Source organism: Microcaecilia unicolor, chromosome 3 (genome assembly GCF_901765095.1).
Source record: "Microcaecilia unicolor chromosome 3, aMicUni1.1, whole genome shotgun sequence".
Lineage (NCBI taxonomy): Eukaryota > Metazoa > Chordata > Amphibia > Gymnophiona > Siphonopidae > Microcaecilia > Microcaecilia unicolor.
Window position 1 is genome coordinate 151,517,888 of NC_044033.1, and position 20,940 is coordinate 151,538,827.

Consider the following 20,940-nt stretch of genomic DNA (forward strand, 5'->3'; position numbering starts at 1 on the left):
TAGGGGTTGATCAGCATAAGGTACACAGAACCGCACAATTTTCCTATGGAAAGCGGGGTAGAAGACATTAGGCCCATAAACCACTAAAAGTATAAAGGTTTTCCTTTGAGATAGCAGCTTCAGAAGCAACAAACACCCTCCAGCATCTTTATATAAAGGGGAAACCTCACAAGGCAGACTTATGGACCAGCACTGCCGTCCTGCCTCTGCAACTCTCAGCAGAAGAATAAAACACCTGACTCATCCAAGTGCGTTTTAATTTCTCATGCTCCAAATCTGATAGCCTGGTATCTTGGTGCTGCAACGCTACCGGAATTTTTGTACACTTAATTGGTGATGTGATGCAGCTCACATTCCAGGACGCCAACCTAGTTGTAGCAAAATGTCCCTGCTAAAGAGGCAACCTAGGAAATATCAAGAGTAAGAACCAAGAATTTATTACAAAATTCCTAGGGTGCCCAGCCTCCCCCCAGGAGTCCAGAGTAACTTGATCTACATTGTTCCAGGCAAAACCTACATCTCCACTCCAAATCCTCCCGCCCCTACAAATACCCATCATAAAACCCCACAAATAACAAACCCACGCACTAATGTGCTAATAAGCAAGACATGCTAGATGCCGGGGGACCACAGACCCCTCCACCCAGACAAATGAAATATACCAACCCTCTTGGAAAAGCTTGACACTTTTGATAACATCTGATACCTCACCCCAAATAGTTATATAAAATTTGTTTATTCTGCTTGATCTGTAGTTGTTGGTGGACTACATAATTACATATGCAATCTAAAAACAAATAAAACATCAATAAATCAAAATCCTGAAGCAAATGAAGATCTGTCATACATTATCCCAATCATAAGCTTTCATAAAGAACAATGTTTTGAGCTTTTCTCTTAAATTTCTTAATGTCTGAAATTATTCGCAATGGAAGTTTATTCCTTTAAGCTGGCCTATCAAAATAAAAATTTTTACTTCCGTATTCACTAGAGTGTTAGTGTATCACATGATGTGACGGAATGTCCAACAGTTTCTGAGTTGCTGATCTTTATACTCGATTTGGTTGATACAGTGCTGCGTACGTCTAGTAGCTCTATAGAAATGATTAGTAGTAGTAGTGATACATGTGAAGCTTTGTTGCTAAAACCTCTGATACTTGTGTGAAAATCAACACCAAACAAGCCATTTTAAACTGAGTCCTGTATTCTATTGGCAACCAATGTAGTCTTTTCGAAACTGGTGTTACATGTTCAAACTTAGTCATTTCCACCAAAACTCTAGCCACAGGGTTCTGGGCTGGCTATAGAGCTTTCAGTTGTGTCTTTTTGAAGTTCTAACAACAAAACATTTGCATAATCATAATATCTGCTAAAATAACATAAGCACATACACACATCTGCAATTTACACACACATATTCTCACTCTTAGGCATCCCAATCTGGAGAGTAAACAAATGACACAGCTAAGAAGTTCATGTGGTTGAAGCCGCCTCTGAGGAGGCGATGGTGTCTGTGTAATTCTGCGTTGTTTGTGGAAATCGAATGCCCACAATTATCCTTCAGCAAACAGTTTAAGCATGGCCGGATAGATGAGCATGAATCGATCATGAAGCTGGGCCACTTCTCCTGTAGAGCCTGCGAGTAGTCTTGAAAATTTTTTATATTATCCTTTCCAAGTCCAATGAATCCCTCTTATTTTGAAGTTGTCTAAGAATAGCTAACTCTCTAGTGTACCTAGGGCGGGGCGGTGAGTCAAGGTATTTTGCTACTTTTGTGCCAGTCGAGGTGAATGGCAACTCCCACAGAGGCATTTAATTGGTTTTCCTGTTGTGGGACCCACTGTCTGGCATTGGAGCGTTGTAGTGCGTGCAAGTCGAGAATCCTGCAAGACTTGGGGGGAAATGATCATCTGCAGCATGTCTTTTTTTATTTTTTTATTTGTACCCCGCGCTTTCCCACTCATGGCAGGCTCAGTGCGGCTTAGGTACTTATTTGTACCTGGTGCAAAGGAGGGTTAAGTGACTTGCCCAGAGTCACAAGGAGCTGCCTGTGCCTGCAGTGGGAATCGAACCCATTTCCCCAGGACCAAAATCCACCACTCTAACCACTAGGCCACTACTCCACTCCACTCTTTGGTGCAGCATCCGAATATGTCGGGACTTTGGTCTCTCCAGCAGGGCTGGTGCACAGTTTGATGCAGGAGAGCACAGAAACGGGTGCCGTTATCTTGGGGCCAACTGGCAATGAGGAACACCCTCTGTCTGATCATGCACAGAGCCCAGCCACAATTTTACAACCTGAGGGCATGACAGCATTCAGCTTCATCTTTTATTCTTGTATGAAACATCAATAATAAAGTTAATATACATCTACTACTGATCTGCTTTTCTGTCTTACATATATTTGTGAAAGACGTTGCTGTTTCTTAGGACCTTTCAGAAATATATTAAATGGAATTGGCTCCAGCATCGACCTCTGAGGCAGTCCACTACTTGCCTCCCTTTCCACCTAGTGGATTCCATTTACTACCACCCTCAGCAGGACACAAGTCACACCTTTGAATCATTGTGGGTTGAAATTCCATGTATAAAAGGGAAAAAAACGGTGATAGGAGTGTACTACCGTCCGCCTCGCCAGGACGAGCAGGTAGACGCAGAAATGATAAAATAAATCAGAGATGTGAACAAAATGGGCAATGTGATAATAATGGGTGACTTCAATTATCCAAATATAGACTGGGTAAATGTAACATCGGGACACGCTAAAGAGGTACAATTCCTTGATGAAATCAAGGACAGCTTTATGGAGCAGCTGGTGCAGGAGCAGACGAGAGAAGGAAAAATTCTAGACTTGGTCCTTAGTGGAGCGCATGATCTGGTGAGGGACGTTATGGTACTGGGGCCGCTTGATAACAGTGATCATAATATGATCAGTTTTGATATCGACCTTGAAGTAACTGTACACAAAGTCAAATACGTTAGCGTTTAACTTTAAAAAAGGAGACTATGATAAAATGAGAAGAACGGTAAAAAAAAAACTTAGGGGGGCAACTAAGAGAGTAAAAACTGTACAACAGGCGTGGACGCTGTTCAAAAATACCATCCTGGAGGCCCAGGCCATACATATTCCACGAATTAGAAAAGAAAGACGGAAGTCCAAAAGACAGCCGGCCTGGTTGAAAAGTGAGGTGAAGGAAGCTATTATGTCCAAAATTCCGCCGCACGTCTTATCTACTGCGTGAACCGATACACTCATATCACCCCTCTCCTCAAGTCACTTCACTGGCTCCCGATCTGCTACCGTATACAGTTCAAGCTTCTCCTATTAACCTTAAAATGCACTCAATCTGCAGCCCCCCATTACCTCTCTACCCTTCTCTCCCCGTATGTTCCCACCCGTAACCTCCGCACTCAGGACAAATCACTCCTATTTGTACCCTTCTCCACCACTGCTAACTCCAGACTCCGCCCCTTCTGCCTCGCATCACCATATGCCTGGAACATATGCCATGCGCCCTCCCTGCCCATTTTCAAGTCCTTACTCAAAGCCCATCTCTTCTCCCTTGCTTTTGGCGCCTAACCACCTTCCCAATTCATGATACCTACACTGACTACATAGATTGTAAGCTCTCTTGAGCAGGGACTGTCCTTCCCCATGTTAAACTTGTACAGCGCTGCGTAACCCTGGCAGCGCTATAGAAATGCTAAGTAGTAGTAGTAGTAAAAGAAACGCCTTCAGAAAATGGAAGAAGGAACCGTCTGAAAATAACAAGAAGCAGCATAAGGAGTGTCAATGCAAATGCAAGGCGCAGATAAAGAAGGCCAAGAGGGATTACGAAAAAAAGATAGCATTAGAGGCAAAAAAACATAGTAAAATTTTTTTTTCGGTATATTAAAAGCAGGAAGCCGGCAAAAGAATCGGTTGGACCGCTGGATGACCGAGGGGTAAAAGGGGCGATCAAGGAAGACAGACGTAGCGGAGAGACTGAATGAATTCTTTGCTTCGGTCTTCACCGAGGAAGATTTGGGTGGGATACCAGTGCCGGACATGGTATTTCAAGCGGACAAGTCGGAGAAACTTACTGACTTCACGGTAAACCTGGAGGACATAATGGGGCAGTTCAGTAAACTGAAGAGTAGCAAATCTTCTGGACCGGATGGTATTCATCCTAGAGTACTGATAGAACTGAAAAATGAGCTTGCGGAGCTACTGCTAGTGATATGCAACTTATCCTTAAAATCGAGCGTAGTACCGGAAGATTGGAGGGTGGCCAATGTAACACCGATTTTTAAAAAAGGCTTCAGTGAGTCTGACATCAGTGCCGGGGACAATGGTAGAGGCTATTATTAAAAACAAAATTACAGAGCACATCCGAGGACATGGATTACTGAGACTGAGTCAGCCCTTCTTTTGTGTGGGGAAATCTTGCCTGACCAATTTAGTTCAGTTCTTTGAAGGAGTAAACAAACATGTGGACAAAGGGGAAACGGTTGATATTGTGTATCTGGATTTCCAAAAGGCGTTTGACAAGGTACCTCATGAAAGGCTACAGAGGAAATTGGAAGGTCATGGCATAGGAGGAAATGTCCTATTGTGGATTAAAAACTGGTTGTAGGATAGGAAACAGATAGTGGGGTTAAATGGGCAGTATTCACAATGGAGAAGGGTAGTTAGTGGGGTTCCTCAGGGGTCTGTGCTAGGACCGCTGCTTTTTAATATATTTATAAATGATTTAGAGATGGGAGTAACTAGCGAGGTAATTAAATTTGCTGATGACACAAAGTTATTCAAAGTTGTTAAATCGCGACAGGATTGTGAAAAATTACAAGAGGACCTTACGAGACTGGGAGACTGGGCGGCTAAATGGCAGATGACGTTTAATGTGAGCAAGTGCAAGGTGATGCATGTGGGAAAAAAGAACCCGAATTATAGCTACGTCATGCAAGGTTCCACGTTAGGAGTTACGGACCAAGAAAGGGATCTGGGTGTCGTCGTCGATAATACGCTGAAACCTTCTGCTCAGTGTGCTGCTGCGGCTAGGAAATCGAATAGAATGTTGGGTATTATTAGGAAAGGTATGGAAAGCAGGTGTGAGGATGTTATAATGCCGTTGTATCGCTCCATGGTGCGACCGCACCTTGAGTATTGTGTTCAATTCTGGTCGCCGCATCTCAAGAAAGATATAGTAGAATTGGAAAAGGTGCAGAGAAGGGCGACTAAAATGATAGCGGGGATGGGACGACTTCCCTATGAAGAAAGATTAAGGAGGCTAGGGCTATTCAGCTTGGAGAACAGATGGCTGAGGGGAGACATGATAGAGGTATATAAAATAATGAGTGGAGTGGAACAGGTGGATGTGAAGCGTCTGTTCATGCTTTCCAAAAATACTAGGACTAGGGGGCATGTGATTAAACTACAGTGTAGTAAATTTAAAACAAATCGGAGAAAAATTTTCTTCACCCAACGTATAATTAAACTCTGGAATTTGTTGCCGGAGAAAGTGGTGAAGGCGATTAGCTTAGCAGAGTTTAAAAAGGGGTTGGATGGTTTCCTAAATGACAAGTCCATAAATCGCTACTAAATGGACTTGGGAAAAATCCACAATTCCAGGAATAACATGTATAGAATGTTTGTACGTTTGGGAAGCTTGCCAGGTGCCCTTGGCCTGGATTGGCCGCTGTCGTGGACAGAATGCTGGGATCGATGGACTCTTGGTCTTTTCCCAGTGTGGCATTACTTATGTACTTATGTACTCTGTTTACAGTCCAGTTCAGCCCTCTTAGCTTATTCATGAGCCTTCTGTGAGGAACTGTATCAAAAGCATTGCTGAAATCTGAGTAGATTATATCTAGCACATGTCCTTTATCCAGTTTTTTGGTCACCCAGTTAAATAAGTCAATCATATTCATTTGGCAAAATTTTCCTTTAGTAAAGCCATGTTGCCTCGGATCCTACAACCCATTGGATTCAAGGACGTTAACTATCTTTTCCTTCAGCTGCGAATTCATTATATTTTCTACCACTGCCATGATTGCCATGAGGCTTTCCAGCCTGTAGTTTCCCACTTCTTCCCTGTTCCCACTTTTGTGAAGTGGGACCACGTAAACTTTGTCTTCAATCCTGCGGAATCTTTCCCATCTCTAAAGATCTATTAAATAAATCCTTAATGACAGCAGGACACAGATGACCAGATCCTCCTCACCTCTCCTAGGATTTGAATTCTTTATGCTTTTTATCCATTTGCGGGTCCTGTGTGATTTGGGCAGGTGGAAAGGCACGTGCACATGCGTGGTTGGGCTGCTAAAAACTTCTAGGAGAGTTAGAATGCTTCGGTGTTGATATCTATCTTTGGTAATCTGTGTCCTGCTGTCCTCTGAGAACATCTGATACAAGTGAGTAACTTCGCTTTTTTGTAAGTTCATTATATCTGTTGGAGGAAAGAAATCAAAAAGAGTAATATTTTCCATTGTAACAACGAGCTATCCCAAAATAATAGATTGATGAGATGTTCACTGTTTCTGTAGCTGATGACTCATTGTCTGTTCAAGTGGATGAAAGTGGATGGGCCTGGCTGATTTGCAAGGACAAGCTGATTATCTGGAAGATCGCTCAGACATCATTTGCTAAGGTTGGTTAATGACATTTACTAGTATAACTTATTGTTGTATAAATCTGTTGGTAGTCAAAATGAGTGAGTTCTTTTTAAAATAATATTCCGTATTGAGCTTTCAGAAACTCTGAATGTGCATCCGTTTTTGTTTTTCAACTTGTACCCTTAATATAAGGCAGCAGTAAAAAAATAACCTTGGCGAGTAAGGGCGCAGTAAGGCCAATTCTTAGTAAAAGACCTCCATTGTTATGGTCACACCCTTACCTATTTTTTTTTTGTTAAGTCTCCTCTAAATCTGTTATTTGGTTGTTTATGCCTTGTTCAGCTTCAAACACGTTTTATTTTATTTGAATTTCTAGACCGCTTGTACCAAAGCAAGTTCTTCCATGTATATTCATACAGTGCCTGCACAGGCTTAAGGACCTCAGTTCTGCATTAATGTCTTTTGTTAAAAAATAAAATAAAAAGTTAGCTAGCATGGTAAAAATCCTGAGCTGCTTAACACTGGAGTGGGCAGGACTTGGGTTGACATGGTTGGGTGGAGGGATGGTTGGCTGTGGTAGCTCATGGGTCATTAACTGACTCAAGAGGAGGCAGTATATGCAGCTGGGATTAGGTGTATATGCAGTATATGCAGCTATCTTTGTTCTCTATAAATGAGAACTTTAATTTGTTAACGGGAAAGCTGATGTCTGCTATTGATAAGATTACAATCTGGTGTATACAATATTTAAAGTTGAATGCTGATAAACCTAAGCTACTGTGGTTTGCTGTCAATCAGAATTGTATATTGGACAGATATTGCTGTGTGGAGCATACACAGATAACAACCTTTTGGGGTATTACTGAGGGAACCTGAGACTTAGTATATTTTGTCATGCTATCAGCTACAAAGTGTCAGAAGCAAATATGTTCCCTCTTATCTTTAGATCCAAGCCCAAAACGCCCAAATGAAAAAAGAACTAACTCCACACAAAGGATATTATAAAAAAACTAGTAAAAAAGGCCCGTTTCTGACACAAATGAAACGGGCGCTAGCAAGGTTTTCCTCGGCTCCCCTGCAGCCACCCATGTCCAGCGACCCTCCTCTCCCCCTGCAGCCACCCATGTCCAGCAACCCTCCTCTCCCCCTGCAGCCACCCATGTCCAGCGACCCTCCTCTCTCCCCTCCCCCCCCCCCTCCAGCAACCCTCCCCTGGATATGGATCAGCTGTGAGGCATGTTTTTGCCACGGTCCCAGGCAAGTCAGAATGTTGGAGGTGAGAATTATTATATAGGATATAACAGCAGCAGAGATAATAATTAGGCAAGCATAAAGACAATGATAATCTTACCACAGAAACAGTTCAGAGTAAACACACACATCTCCCTAGACAGACTTATAAATCCATCAGTTACTCTACTACTACTATCCCCCACAGCACTTATATACATTAATACATGGCGATTATCTAACTTTAGTAGATGATACAGGTGTCCAGCAGATGTCTGTACATTCCTCGGATGGTCAGTCAGACGTGGAGATGGGCCGTACTCCAGATGGAAACTAACCTCCTTGTGCTAGCTTGCAGCCCCTCTTAAAGTGAGCCCAGCTGCAGCTAGGTTGATGACGTTTACTCTTGGCCTCGCTGTTGATGCCGAACAACCTTGTTTGTCTCCATTGCTGTGACTCTAGGGGCCCACTGGCACCACAGTAAAGAGCACTTTAACCATGAGGTCAGTGTTTCAAGTAAATAAGTGCTTTTCTGGGATGCAAAGGCTTGGGACTTTCCAATACTGATTAGGAGACTGAAAGCATTACATCACATTTGTGCTAGCACGGAGCCATTCTGACTGGAGAATGCATTATCCAGTAGCAATATCTTGTGTTACCCTGCTGCTCCAGCCATTATGTCAGCTTAGTCACCAAGGAGATTTCCAGGAGTCCTTGGCTAGCTGGCTGTCAGTCCTTGATGGATTTTTGTATTGCAAGGCTTGTCGTTGACTACACACATATTCACAGGCCTTAAGCATCAGGCTTCAGCAGTGAAGGATGAAGTTAGTTAAAGTCTGTATTTTCATGTCAGGTTGGAAATGCTGAACAGTGCCATGTATTGTAACACATATACGTTTGCTATATAGACATGTAGTGCTTGTTTTGCTCTTACAACCGGATGGGTCATGTCTTCAGTGGATAAGAAGTCCAGGGTCTTGGGGTGCTTTTAGATTCATCTTTAACAATGGAACCTCTGGGAAATGCTGTAGTTAAAAAAAAAAAAAAAAATCTATGTTTAAATTGAAGCAATTATGTTTAATTTGATATTTATTTATTGGTTCAGGCTGTTATTTTGTCATCTCTGGACTATTGTAATCAGTATATCTAGGTATTTTGCAGAAATTACTGAAGAAGCTAAGGCTGATTCAGAACACAGCTGCTAGGCTGATTTGTAGGAAAAGTAGATTTGATCATGAGACCCTGTTATTTGCTGGTCTTCATTGGCTCCCTATAGAAGCATGATTTGTTTTAAAACTTTTAGTTTTTAAAATGGTGATGCTCCAGATGGTTTTCTTTTATTATTCTTTGTCAGATATTTCTTTTAAGGGTTGAAGTGTGGCTCATCTTATTTTGCCGCTACCATCTTTGAAAGATGTAAAACATTCATCGCTATATAGTCAGTCTTTAGTTTACCATGCCATTGGAATTTAGGACTTTCTGCCACAGGATATTTGTTTTTCCTCTTATTTGTGGTTTTCGAGAGAACTGGATTCTTATGTTTCTGCAAAGTATGTTTTGTGAATTTAGGATTTATAAGAACATAAAAGTAGCCATACTGGGTCAGACCATGTCCATCAAGCCCAGTACCCTGTTTTCCAAACAATGGCCAAGCCAGGTCACAAATAACTGGCAGAAACCCAATTACTTGGAGGGGCATAATCGAACGGGGTGCCCCAGTTTTCCTGAGGGCGTCCTCACAGGACGTCCTCGGGAAGGGGCGTGAAACCCGTATTATCGAAACAAGATGGGCGTCCATCTTTCGTTTCGATAATACGGTCGGGGACGCCTAAATCTTAACATTTAGGTCAACCTTAGAGATGGTTGTCCTTAGAGATGGTCGTCCCCAGTTTTCAGTGATAATGGAAACTGAGGGCGCCCATCTCAGAAACGACCAAATCTGAGCCCTTTGGTCGTGGGAGGAGCCAGCATTCGTAGTGCACTGGTCCCCCTGAAATGCCACACAACCGGACACCCTAGGGGGCACTGCAGTGGACTTCAGAAATTGCTCCCAGGTGCATAGCTCCCTTACCTTGTGTGCTGAGCCCCCCCAAAACCCACTCCCCACAACTGTACACCACTACCATAGCCCTAAGGGGTGAAGGGGGGCACCTATATGTGGGTACAGTGGGTTTCTGGCGGGTTTTGAAGGGCTCACATTTACCACCACAAGTGTAACAGGTGGGGGGGGGGGGCTGGGTCCGCCTGCCTGAAGTGCACTGCACCCACTAAATCTGCTCCAGGGACCTGTATACTGCTGTGATGGAGCTGGGTATGAGATTTGAGGCTGGCATAGAGGCTGGCAAAAAATATGTTTAAAGTTTTTTTTTTTTTTTTTTAAAGGGTGGGAAGGGGCTAGTGACCACTGGGGGAGTAAGGGGAGGTCATCTGGTCAGTTTGGGCACCTTTTTGAGGCTTGGTTGCAAGAAAAAAATGGACCAAGTAAAGTCAGCCAAGGGCTCGTTGGGGACGCTCTTCTTTTTTCCATTATTGGCCGAGGATGCCCATGTGTTAAGCACGCCTCAGTCCCGCCTTCGCTATGCTTACGACACGCCCCTGTGAACTTTGGTCATCCCCACGACAGAAAGCAGTTGAGGACGCCCAAAATTGGCTTTCGATTATGGCGATTTTGGCGACCATGGGAGGACGCCCATCTCCCGATTTGTGTCGAAAGATGGGTGCCCTTCTCTTTTGAAAATAAGCCTGATGATAGTAACATAGTAATTGACGGCAGAGAAAGACCTGTACGGTCCATCAAGTCTGCCCAACAAGATAAACTCATTTTACATGGTCTGTGATACTTTATATGTATACCCGAGTTTGATTTGTCCTTGCCTTTCTCAGGGCACAGACTGTAGAAGTCTGCCCAGTACTGTTCTTGTACTAAGTTCTGAAGCTAACATCGAAGCCCCTTAAAATTTTCACTCCAGCCCATCCCTATCCAGTCACGATCAGGGCGTAGACCGTAGAAGTCTGCCCAGCTCCCGTTTTGTTTCCAGTTACCTGATCTCATCTTATGGTTTCCAGTATCATCTCTATGCTGATGACACCCAACTGTATCTCTCCACACCAGACATCACCGCGGAGACCCAGGCAAAGGTATCGGCCTGCTTATCCGACATTGCTGCCTGGATGTCCAACCGCCACCTGAAACTGAACATGTCCAAGACTGAGCTTATCGTCTTTCCACCAAAACCCACTTCTCCTCTTCCTCCACTTTCTATCTCAGTTGATAACACCCTCATCCTCCCCGGCTCATCTGCCCGCAACCTCGGAGTCATCTTTGACTCCTCTCTCTCCTTCTCTGCGCATATCCAGCAGATAGCCAAGACCTGTCGCTTCTTCCTCTTTAACATCAGCAAAATTCGCCCTTTCCTCTCTGAACACACCACCCGAACTCTCGTCCACGCTCTCATTACCTCTCGCCTGGACTACTGCAACTTACTCCTCACCGGCCTCCCACTTAGCCATCTATGCCACCTTCAATCTGTTCAGAACTCTGCTGCACGTCTCATATTCCGCCAGAACCGATATACTCATATCACCCCTCTCCTCAGGTCACTTCACTGGCTTCCGATCAGATACCGCATTCAATTCAAGCTTCTCCTTCTTACCTACAAATGCACTCAGTTTGCTGCCCCTCACTATCTTTCTACCCTCATCTCCCCTTACGTTCCCACCCGTAACCTCCGTTCATAGGATAAATCCCTTCTCTCAGTACCCTTCTCCACCACCGCCAACTCCAGGCTCCGCTCATTCTGCCTCGCCTCACCCTATGCTTGGAACAGCCTTCCTGAGCCCTTACGCCAAGCCCCCTCCCTGCCCGTCTTCAAGTTTTTGCTCAAAGCCCACCTCTTCAATGCTGCGTTCGGCACCTAACCCTTACTGTTCAGTGAATCCAGACTGCTCCAATTTGACTGCCCCTATCGGACCGACCGTTCACTTGTCTATTAGATTGTAAGCTCTTTGAGCAGGGACTGTCTCTCTTTGGTAAATCGTACAGTGCTGCGTAACCCTAGTAGCGCTCTAGAAATGTTTAGTAGTAGTAATCTCTGCTAAGATTCCACGGAACCATTCCTTATAAACAGGATTCTTTTGTGTTTATCCCACGCATGTTTGAATTCCATTACCGTTTTCCTCTCCACCACCTCCCGCGGGAGGGCATTCCACATATCCACCATCCTCTCCGTGAAAAAATACTTCCTGACATTAGTGCTGAGTCTGCCCCCCTTCACCTCAATTCATGTCCTCTAGTTCTACCGCCTTCCCGTCTGTGGAAAAGGTTCGTTTGCGGATTAATACCTTTCAAATATTTGAACGTCTGTATCATATCACCCCTGTTTCTCCTTTCCTCCAAGGTATACATGTTCAGGTCAGCAAGTCTCTCCTTGTACGGTGTGCAACGCAAATCCCATACCATTTTCGTAGCTTTTCTTTGCACCGGTTCCAGTCTTTTTACATTCTGTGCTACCAATCCCGGGGCAAGCAGTTGCTTCCTCTTGTCTGTCTCAATAGCAGACTTTAGCTTTTCCTTCAGGAATTTGTCCAAACCTTTTTTTAAACCTGCTGTTGCCACATCCTCTGGCAAAGAATTCCAGAGCTTAACTATTCGTTGAGTGAATAAAGATTTCCTCTTATTTGTTTTAAAAGTATTTCCATGTAACTTTCTCGAGTGTCCCCTAGACATTGTACTTTTGGAGCTGAGGGAGGCAGAGAGGTACATAGAGGAGACCTACAGGGATGTTGTAGAGAAGTCCCACCTCCAGTCTGGTAGCCCCTGTGCTACCTTGGAGGAGGGAGGTCTCCTAAAAGGAGAGCATCACCCTGGTGAGGTAGGAAGTACTCCTAAAGCCAGGATCATCCCACCAGGGGATGTACTATCCTCTCGCACCGAGGATATGTTTCCAAGTGCTGCCCAGGAGGGAAGAGTTAGGACAGCTGTTGTAGATGGTGATTCGATCATTAGGCATCTAGATAGCTGGGTGGCTGGTGGACGTGAGGATCGCCTGGTGACTTGCCTGCTTGGTGTGAAGATGGCAGACCTCAGCACGTCACCTAGATAGGATTTTAGATAATGCTGGGGAGGAGCCGGCTGTCTTGGTACATGTGGGTTCCAATGACATAGGAAAATGTGGGGGAGAGGTTCTGGAAGCCAAATTTAGGCTCTTAGGTAGAAAGCTCAAATCCAAAACCTCTAGGGTAGTATTTTCTGAAGTGCTACCTGTTGCACACGCAGGGCCCAAGAGACAGGCAGAGAGCTCTGGATGTGTGGATGAGACGATGGTGCAGGGAGGAGGGTTTTAGATTTGTTAGGAACTGGGCAACATTCTGGGGAAGGGGGAGCCTATTCCAAAAGGATGGGCTCCACCTTAACCAGGGTGGGACCAGGCTGCTGGCATCGGCATTTAAAAAGGAGATAGAGCAGCTTTTAAACTAGAAACGGTGGGAAAGCCGATTAGTCACTCAAAAGCGCATGGTTCCGGATAAGGTATCTTTCAAAGATATCACCAAAACATGGAAGATAGGGTATCCCGATAGTGAGGTTGGAAAAGAGACTGTAGTAGATCAGGTGTCCTTAAATAAAAATAATAATCAGACAAAAGATTGCAAATTAATAGTGACAAGTACTGGAGCATGATGTAAACAGGAACAACAAACATAGTTTGAAATGTCTATATGCGAATGGCAGGAGCCTAAGAAATAAGATGGGAGAGTTAGAATACATTGCACTAAATTAAAAATTAGATATAATAGGCATCTCTGAGACCTGGTAGAAGGAGGATAACCAGTGGGACACTGTCATACCAGGGTACAAATTATATCGTAGTGATAGGGTGGATCGAATTGGTGGAAGGGTAGCGTATGGGATACAAATGCAGCAAATAAATAAATATTAAGGAGAGCCTTGAATCTAATAGATTTGAAAATTCTGCAGGAAACAAAACACATCTTGGAATCACTATGGACTGAAATTCCATGTGTAAAGGGGAAAAGAATAGTGATGAGTGTACTACCGTCCTCCTGGCCAGGATGAACAGATGGATGCAGAAATGTTAAAGGAAATTAGGGAAGCAAACAAACTGGGCAACACAATAATAACGGGTGATTTCAATTACCCCGATATTGACCGGGTAAATGTAACATCAGGGCACGCTAGGAAAGTAAAATTCCTTGACGAAATCAAGCACTGCTTTATGGAGCAGCTGGTACAGGAGCTGACGAGAGAAGAAAAAATTCTAGACCTAGTCCTTAGTGGAGTGCATGATCTGGTACGTGAGGTAATGGTGCTGGGGCCACTTGATAACAGTGATCATAATATGATAGAATTTGATATTAGCTTTGAAGTAAGTATACATAGGAAATCAAATACGTTAGCGTTTAACTTTAAAAAGAGACTGTGATAAAATGAGAAGAACGGTGAAAAAAAAACTTAGAGGAGCGGCTGCGAGGGTCAAAAATTTACATCAGGCGTGGATGCTGTTCAAAACACCATCCTGGAAGCCCAGGCCAAATATATTCCGCGTATTAAAAAAGGAGGACGGAAGACCAAACGACAGCCAGCATGGTTAAAAAGTGAGGTGAAGGAAGCTATTAGAGCTAAAAGAAAATCCTTCAGAAAATGGAAGAAGGAACCGACTGAAAATAAAAAACAGCATAAGGAATTTCAAGTCAAATGCAAAGCGCTGATCTAGAAAGCTAAGAGGGACTTTGAAAAAAAGATTGCGTTGGAGGCCAAAACACACAGTAATTTTTTTTAGGTATATTAAAAGCAGGAAGCCGTCAAAAGAATCGGTTGGACCGCTAGATGACCAAGGAGTAAAGGGGGTGATCAGGGAAGACAAAGCCGTAGCGGAGAGATTAAATGAATTCTTTGCTTTGGTCTTCACCAAGGAAGATTTGGGTGGGATACCAGTGCCAGAAATGGTATTCGAAGCTGACGAGTCGAAGAAACTTAATGAATTCTCTGTAAACCTGGAGGATGTAATGGGCAGTTCTACAAACTGAAGAGTAACAAATCTGGACCAGATGGTATTCATCCCAGAGTACTGCTAGAATTGAAAGATGAACTTGCAGAATTATTGTTAGTAATATGTAATTTATCCTTAAAATCGAGCATGGTACCAGAAGATTGGAGGGTGACCAATGTAATGCTGATTTAAAAAAAAAAAAAAAAAAAAAAAAAAGGTTCCAGAGGAGATCTGGGAAATTATACACCGGTGAGTCTGACGTCGGTGCGGGGCAAAATTACAGAGCATATTCAAAAGCATGGATTAATGAGACAAAGAGGTATATTTTCAAAGCACTTAGCCTTCTAAAGTTCCATAGAAACCTATGGAACTTTGGAAGGCTAAGTGCTTTGAAAATATGCCTCCAAGTCAACATGGATTTAGTGAAGGGAAATGTTGCATCACTAATCTATTACATTTCTTTGAAGGGGTGAACAAACATGTGGGTAAAGGTGAGCCAGTTATATTGTGTATCTGGATTTTCAGAAGGCGTTTGACAAAGTACCTCACGAAAGACTCCAGGGGAAATTGGAGAGTCATGGGATAGGAGGTAGTATTCTATTGTGGATTACAAACTGGTTAAAAGATAGAAAACAGAGAGTAGGGTTAAATGGTCAGTATTCTCAATGGAGAAGGGTAGATAGTGGGGTTCCTCAGGGGTCTGTGCTGAAACAGCTGCTTTTTAACATATTTATAAATGAACTAGAGATGGGAGTAACTAGTGAGGTAATTAAATTTGCTGATGGCGCAAGTTATTCGAAGACGTTAAATCGCGGGAGGATTATGAAAAATTTCAAGAGAACCTTACGAGACTGAGAGACTGGGCGTCTAAATGGCAGATGAAGTTTAATGTGAGCAAGTGCAAAGTGAATGCATGTGGGAAAGAGGAACCTGAATTTATAGCTACGTCATGCAAGGTTCCACGTTAGGAGTCACGGACCAAGAAAGGGATCTAGATGTCGTTGATGATATGTTGAAACCTTCTGCTCAGTGTGCTGCTGTGGCTAAGAAAGCAAATAGAATGTTAGGTATTATTAAGAAAGGAATGGAAAAGAAAAATGAGGATGTTATAATACCTTTGTATCGCACCATGGTGCGACCACGCCTCGAATATTGTGTCAATTCTGGTCGCCGTATTTCAAAAAAGATATAGTGGAATTAGAAAAGGTGCAGAGAAGGGTAACGAAAATGATAAAGGGGATGGGACGACTTCCCTATGAGGAAAGACTAAAGCAGCTAGGGCTATTCAGCTTGGAGAAAAGATAGCTGAGGGGAGATATGATAGAGGTATATAAAATGAGTGGAGTGGAACGGGTAGATGTGAAGCATCTGTTGGATCTTGCCAGGTATTTGTGACCTGGATTGACCACTGTTGGAAACAGGATGCTGGGTATGATGGACCTTTGGTCTTTCCCAGTATGGCAATAATTATGTACTTATGAGTATTTAGTTATGCCGTTTGGCCTTTGCAACGCATCTGCGGTATTTCAGGAATTCATCAATTTTATTTTTCAAGATCTTCTGTACACTTCGGTCATAGTTTACTTGGATGGCATCCTGGTTTTCTCTACTTCTATTAAGGACCATTTCCGTCATGTGCGTATGGTCTTTCAGCGCCTCCAGAGCTACCGCCTATTTGCCAAGCTGGAGAAGTGCTCATTTCATCAATGGTCTATCCCATTATTGAGATATATCGTCTCCTCGAATGGCCTCCAAATGGACCCTGTTAAACTCTGAGCCTTCTGAGATTGGCCTGTGCCCCAGGGTCTCCGGGCCTTGCAACAATTTTTGGGCTTTGCTAACTACTACCGGCAGTTCATCCATCGATATTCCATCATCACTGCCCCTCTCACCGCGCTGACCAAGAAGGGGGCAGACGTGAAGAACTGGACATCGGAAGCCCAAGACACCTTTACCACCCTTAAATGAGCCTTTCTGTCCGCCCATGTAATTCGAAGTCCTGATGTCAAAAGACTGTTCGTTATGGAGGTTGATGCCTCTTCCTTCGTGGCAGGGGCTCTTCTTTCTCAAGCCTCAAAGAGTCTGGCAAACGTCACCCCTGTTTTTTCTTTTCTAAAAAATTTTCTCCGGCTGAACAAAATTATACCATCGGAGACCGGGAACTGTTGGCCCTTAAATTGGCCTTTCAAGAATGGCGCTACCTCGTGGAAGGGGCCCTGCACTCCATCACGGTAATCACAGATCACAAGAATCTCCTATACCTTCAGGAAGGCAAAAAGGTTGAACCCATGGCAGGCAAGCTGGTCATTATTCTTTGCCCGTTTTAACTTCCGCCTGGTGTTCTAACCGGCTGAGAAAAATATGCAGGCTGATGCCCTATCCAGGTCCTTCAACCCTTCTGAAGAACCTCAAGAGTGTTACCCAATGCTCAATCCTGCCTGCATTGCCTCCACGACCTTGGTTTCGCCCAAATCTACGAGAACTTCTGTGCCACCTCAATCCAGGAAGAAAGCCCTCAAATGGGGACACTCCTCCAGTTTTGCGGGTCACCCTGGTTTCCGTTAGACTTTTCAGTTAATATCTCAGTATTATTGGTGGCCTCGCATGGCTCAAGATATCTTACATTTTGTTTGTACTTGTCCCACTTGCGCCCGGAACAAGTTCCCTCCTGGCAAGCTGTGGGGACTTCTGAAGCCTTTACCAGTTCCGCAACTCCCATGGCAGGAAATATCAATGGACTAATAAAAAAGGCCCGTTTCCGTAACAAATGAAATGGGCGCTAGCAAGGTGATTAGTTTCTGCCATTAATGTTTTGAATTGTATTATTTTCTGTATTGTTTTTCCATATTTAGCTGTGTTTGTTAATTTTAACTCCATTTGTATTTGTCTGGTTTTCTGCTTGTGTGGAAGGCTGCGTTTTGATTTTGGGAGGGGGGGAGGAAGCTCCTTTAAGCACTTGTGAACCTGCCTGCCAAGTCGTTAATATGCCTGTCTTCTGGAGAGCTGTGTTTGCTAATTATAACTCCATTTGTATTTGTGTGGTTTTCTGCTTGTGTGGAAGTCTGCGTTTAGATTTTGGGTGGGTGAGGGGGTGTAGACATGGAGGCAGTGGTTAGTTTTGTCTGGGTGGTCGTTTGTTAGGGTGGCTGCACATACCGGGAGCAGGAGCATGGGCATCAAAATAGTTTTCTCCTTCCAGCGACATTCCTCGTTTCTGTGCTGCACAGAAAATGACTCATTGTGCTGCTGACTGCTGAGTCTCCTCCCTTGTTTCCATGCAGTTGCTCGTGATTGCTCCATTGCACGATGCTTCTGATGACGACCCGATTCGTTCAGTGTCAGTGCTCTGCCCTCGACGTCATCACGTTGTGATGTGAGGGCGGGGCAGACCAACTGGGACCTATACAACTACAACTTTAGAACGTTGGAAATTTCTGAGGTTTATTAGAACGTGGGGGTTGTGAATTATGTCTGAATGGGGCATGGCTGAGGGCGGATCCATGAGTGAGAGTGAGTGGTGCTCACATCCTAGCCTACCAACAGTACAGGGCTTCAGTGTTTCCCTGCCACAGAGTGAGCTTCAGAACGTTGGAGGTGAGAATTATTTATATAGATTTTGTTACTGAACTCCCTGAATCCCAAGGGCACACAGTTATTTGGGTAGTGGTGGACTGATTTTCCCCGGGTAGGCCATTTTATCCCCATGAAGGCCCTTCCTTCTGCTTCCACCCTTGCCACGACCTTTATCCAACACATTTTCCGCTTACATGGTCTCCCTCTGCGGATCATTAGTGATCGGGGCTCTCAATTCACTTCAAGGTTCTGGAGAGCCCTGTACTCTACCTTCAAGATTATCACTCACTTTTCGTCTGCCTACCACCCACAGACCAATGGCCTCGTGGAACGGGTCAATCAAAACTCTCAAGGCCTTCCTACGGATGTACACTAACAGTCGACAGGATGATTTGTCCGCATTGCTCCCCTGAGCAGAATTCGCCTATAACAACAGTTTTCATACTGCCTCTCATACCTCTCCATTTTTTTACAGTGTGTGGGTGCCATCCTCATCTGCTGCTTCCAATCCCTCACACAAGCCTCACCTCTGCTCCACCGGATTCTCACTGATATTCAGGATATCTGGGCCATGGTCCAGCAACATCTTCAGCGAGCCTCGGCTAAGTACGAGCTCTTCGTGGATCAAAAAAGACGAACTGCGTCAGTTTTTTAACCTGGACAGAAGGTTTGGCTCAGCACCAAATACTTGAGGCTTCGCCTATCCTCCTTCAAGTTTGCTCCCTGATTCATAGGACCATTTCCAGTACAATCTCAGGTGGGGGCGGTCACTTACCATCTCCAGTTACCAGCTAACCTCAAGGTTCACAACGCCTTCCATGTAGCCCTGCTTAAACTATTTTTAACTTCCAGATGGCATCCGGAACCCAAGAAGATCTTCGTCCCTGATTCTGAACCTGATCCTGAATTCGAGGCGGAGGAGATTCTAGACTCCTCCAGGCTTCAGAGAGGATGACTATTATATCTGCTGTCATGGAAACATTTTGGCCCGGAGGACAATTACTGGGAGCCCGCTGCTAACGTCAACGCTCCTGACCTGATTCGCGATTTCCATGACCACTACCCACTGAATCCCGGATCTAGGCAGAGGGGGTTCCTTAAGGAGGGGGTACTGTCATGTCCCCTACCTCAACGCAAGCAGCGTCCTCGGGTTGCGCGGGGTCCCGTCGACAAGCACACTTGACTGGCACTGCCCTGAGCCATGTGTGTGTAGTCCTTCTCTGGGTTTGTTCAGAGAGTGGTGGTTGCAGGCTCCTTAATTGCTTTGCTTCCATGCACCTGTGTCTGCTCTCCCTCTGCCTGGCTTCCCTTGCTTCTCTCCTATTGGTCTTCCGGTTCCTCCTTCCCCTGCTCTTGTCTTATGGCTGTGCTCCTTCTCCCTGCTGGTTCCTGCTGATGTCAGACACCAGCACTTTATCAGCTGAGCTCTTTCTGGACTCCATGCTTCGGCTTCTACTTTGGTAGGTGTTACTTGCTCAGTAGTCTGCTTCTTATCTACTTGTCCCTTGTTGCTGACTTTGCCTGTACCTGGATCATTCTCTTGCCTGCTGCCTGCCAATTGACTTTACCTGTGCCTGGGTTACTCTCTTGCCTGCTGCCAGCCTACTGACTTTGCCTGCACCTGGATTACCCTCTTGACCTGCTGCCTGCCTACAGACTTTACCTGTGCCTGGGTTACTCTCTTGCCTGCTGCCAGCCTACTGACATTGCCTGTTCCTGGATTACTCCCCTGCCTGTAGCTGGATCACTCTTACCTGCTGCCTGCTTGGTCGATAACGTTCTCCACCCCGCTTCCAGCTCCGTCTCGTAAGTCCTGCAGGCCGCCCGCACCTAGGGGCTCATCCTCTGGGGAATGGTGGACAGCGCAGGTGAAACCCGGGGTTGTCTGGCCGCCAAGCAGAACCTGGTCCGAGTACCGGGCTCAGCAGCGCTCTACTTGGTACAAGAACTCACAAGGCTGACAAATACTGTGTGCAGTTCTGGTCACCACATCTCAAAGAAAATATAGTGGCATTAGAAAAGGTACAGAGAAGGGTGTGGTAAAGGGGTTGGGACAACTTCCCTATGAGGAAAGGCTAAAGTGGCTAGGGCTCTTCAGCTTGGAGAAGAGAAGGCTGAGAGGAAATATGATAGAGGTTTATAAAATACTGAGTGGAGTGGAACAGGTAGATGTGAATCACTCGTTTACTCTTTTTCCATAAAAACAAGGCTAGGGGGCATTCAAAGAAGCTACTAAGTAGTGAATTTTAAACAAATCGGAGAAAATATTTCTTCACTCAATGTGTAATTAAACTCTGGAATTCGTTGCAGAGAATGTGGTAAAAGCAGTTAGCTTAGTAGGGTTTAAAAAAGGTTTGGATAGCTTTCTAAAAGAAAAGTCCATAAACCAATATTAAGATGGACTTGGGAAAATCCACTTCATATTCTTGGATAAGCAGCATAAAATCTGTTTTGCTGTTCTGCGATCTTGCCAGGTACTTGTGACCTGTATTAGCCACTATTGGAAACAGGATGCTGGCCTTGATGGATCTTTGGT

At 44.5% G+C, this 20,940-nt stretch overlaps 1 protein-coding gene across 1 annotated transcript in view; it reads left to right on the forward strand.

Annotated features, from left to right (window-relative positions):
- NUP133 (nucleoporin 133) overlaps positions 1-20,940 on the forward strand; it is a 279,562-nt gene that overhangs the window by 15,174 nt on the left and 243,448 nt on the right. The window contains exon 3 of the mRNA XM_030196480.1: positions 6,526-6,629. Coding sequence (XP_030052340.1) covers positions 6,526-6,629 — 104 coding nt within the window. The remainder of the gene's footprint in view (positions 1-6,525; positions 6,630-20,940) is intronic.